The following is a 1914-nucleotide window of genomic DNA, read 5'->3' as shown; positions in this document are numbered from 1 at the left end:
CAATGTCAGGGAGACCCCTGAGGCAGACTGGAGGCACCACACTCATCCAGCTGCCCCACTGTCCCCACCCTGGCTTGAGGTCCACTGGTGTCCCTGAGGCTGCCCCCAGCCCCCACCCCAGGCTCTTCCTGCCCTTAGCTTTGTCCAAAGCTAAAAATAGACGCTCCCTGCCTGGCTCCCACCGGAAACCACAGCCACAGGAGGCACATCCTTAGCCTAGCCTTTGTTCCCACCATCTGGCCCCCCAGGCCACCTCAAAGTCTCCCAAGCCTTTCATATGCCCATCGAGCTGAGCAGGGGTGGACAGACGCCAGCAGACTTTCAGACATCAACCCTGGGCTGGAAGAAGCCCAGAGCTCAAGTTCACATCTCTCCTACCTGTGGCCTTGGCTGTGTCATTTCCTCCACAAGGTGTCAGTTTCCCCATCTGTCAAATGAGTATCTTTAACCCCGGCCTTGAAGAACTGGTGGGACCCAAGAATACATTTGGGTCAAGTGCGCTTCTCTGATCCCCGCCCTGGCTGTTCCCCCGAAAGAGCTCTGTCCTCCTTATCTCCGGGCAGAGGAAGTGGGACTAGAATGTCTCCCTCCATCTTCCCCCACCTTCCCCCCCACCGCCGCCTCGCCATCTGGAGCCCCAGCCCCCTACCCTCCCACCACATCTTCCCTCCTTGCGGTCCCCAAAGCCTCATGCTTTCTCTCGCCTCCACAGTTTTCCACCTGTGATTTCTGCCATGTTGCTTGGACCTGGGGAACCCCTACTCATCCCGCAAAGGCCCAGTCTTATGCCTTCTGCCCCCAGGGTGCCTCTGGGCTCCGCTATGCCCCACCACTTCCTCTGGCCCAGCCTGACTGCAGGGGGCTGGGACTGTCTGTGAACAGCTGTCTTTCTCCCTCCTGGGGGGTCCTTGAATGCAAGTCTGGTATCTATCTAGTCCTACCTGGGCTCAGAACTGTCCCAGCACATAGGCCAGACCCAGAGGTGCCCTTGATGAGAGGTGAGAGGACAAGCCTGCCTGAGCGATCAAGGCTTTACCAAGCGGGGACCCTGGGAGCCAGGGCTCTGCCAGATGCATAGGAGTTGGTGAGACTCCTTGCCAAGGAAGAGAAGTTAGGGTTAAATGGCTCAGGGACTCAGGCAATGGGATGGAACAGGGGAGGGGCCATCTGGAGGGGTGGGGGCTGTGAGCAAAGGATGGTGGGCGAGGAAGCCAGAGAAGGGGCTTCCAGACACAGCCTAAGGGAGTCCAGGGCTGGAGTCTAACTTCGCTCAGAGCCTGCACTCCTGTGCCCCTCCAGGCCCCAAAGACTGAGTGGGTGGGGTCAAGGCCAAGCCAGCTAATCCTGGCCCACTCTGAGCCCCAACCGTGGGCCAAAAAGGCCCAAAGTCACCCCTCCCTGCGCAGGCCTGTGGACCCCTTCGCGCAGCTGAGGCCTCTGGGCTGCGGGTGGGAAGGGCCTTCCAGCAATTTCTCGCTTTCCCGCAGCACCGCACAGCCTCCCGGCCTTTGCCCTGGTGGCACCCAGCCTGCTCGCCCTCGCCGGCACGGCTTTGGGCCGAAGAGACCCTGGCCCAGAGCCCTGAGAATGTCTGAGGGCTTTCAAGGAAGCCATCCCCTGCCTAGGGAGCCCATTTCAGGGCCCCGTTCCTGCAGCCTGGCCTCATCCTCTGAATCATTTCTGCACTGACAGACGCCAAGCCTCCTTACTTACCCACACTGCACCGGAGGTCGGAGGCGGGTGGGGGGGGATGGAGCTCCCCATCCCAACTGCAGCTGGCTCCGCCAGGGGCTTTCCCACCATCGCTGGCCCCAGTGCCATCTCCCAACCTTTGTCTCATTGTGCTCTCCCCAGGAGCGCCCTCAAATGACCACAGCCCTCCCGGCTCACCTGCTGCAGGAAGGCGGCTCAGCC

The 1914-nt window shown here is 61.0% G+C and overlaps 1 protein-coding gene across 1 annotated transcript in view; it reads left to right on the top strand.

The window, feature by feature from the left end:
* CACTIN (cactin, spliceosome C complex subunit) overlaps positions 1 to 1870 on the top strand; it is a 17158-nt gene extending 15288 nt beyond the window's left edge. Inside the window, exon 11 of the mRNA XM_011372710.2 lies at positions 1855 to 1870. Coding sequence (XP_011371012.1) covers positions 1855 to 1870 — 16 coding nt within the window. The remainder of the gene's footprint in view (positions 1 to 1854) is intronic.
* The last annotated feature ends 44 nt before the right edge of the window (positions 1871 to 1914 follow it).

This window comes from Pteropus vampyrus, unplaced genomic scaffold, assembly GCF_000151845.1.
Source record: "Pteropus vampyrus isolate Shadow unplaced genomic scaffold, Pvam_2.0 Scaffold212, whole genome shotgun sequence".
In the NCBI taxonomy this organism is placed as follows: domain Eukaryota; kingdom Metazoa; phylum Chordata; class Mammalia; order Chiroptera; family Pteropodidae; genus Pteropus; species Pteropus vampyrus.
Note: the sequence above shows the minus strand (reverse complement) of the source record. Positions and strands in the feature narration are given on the sequence as shown.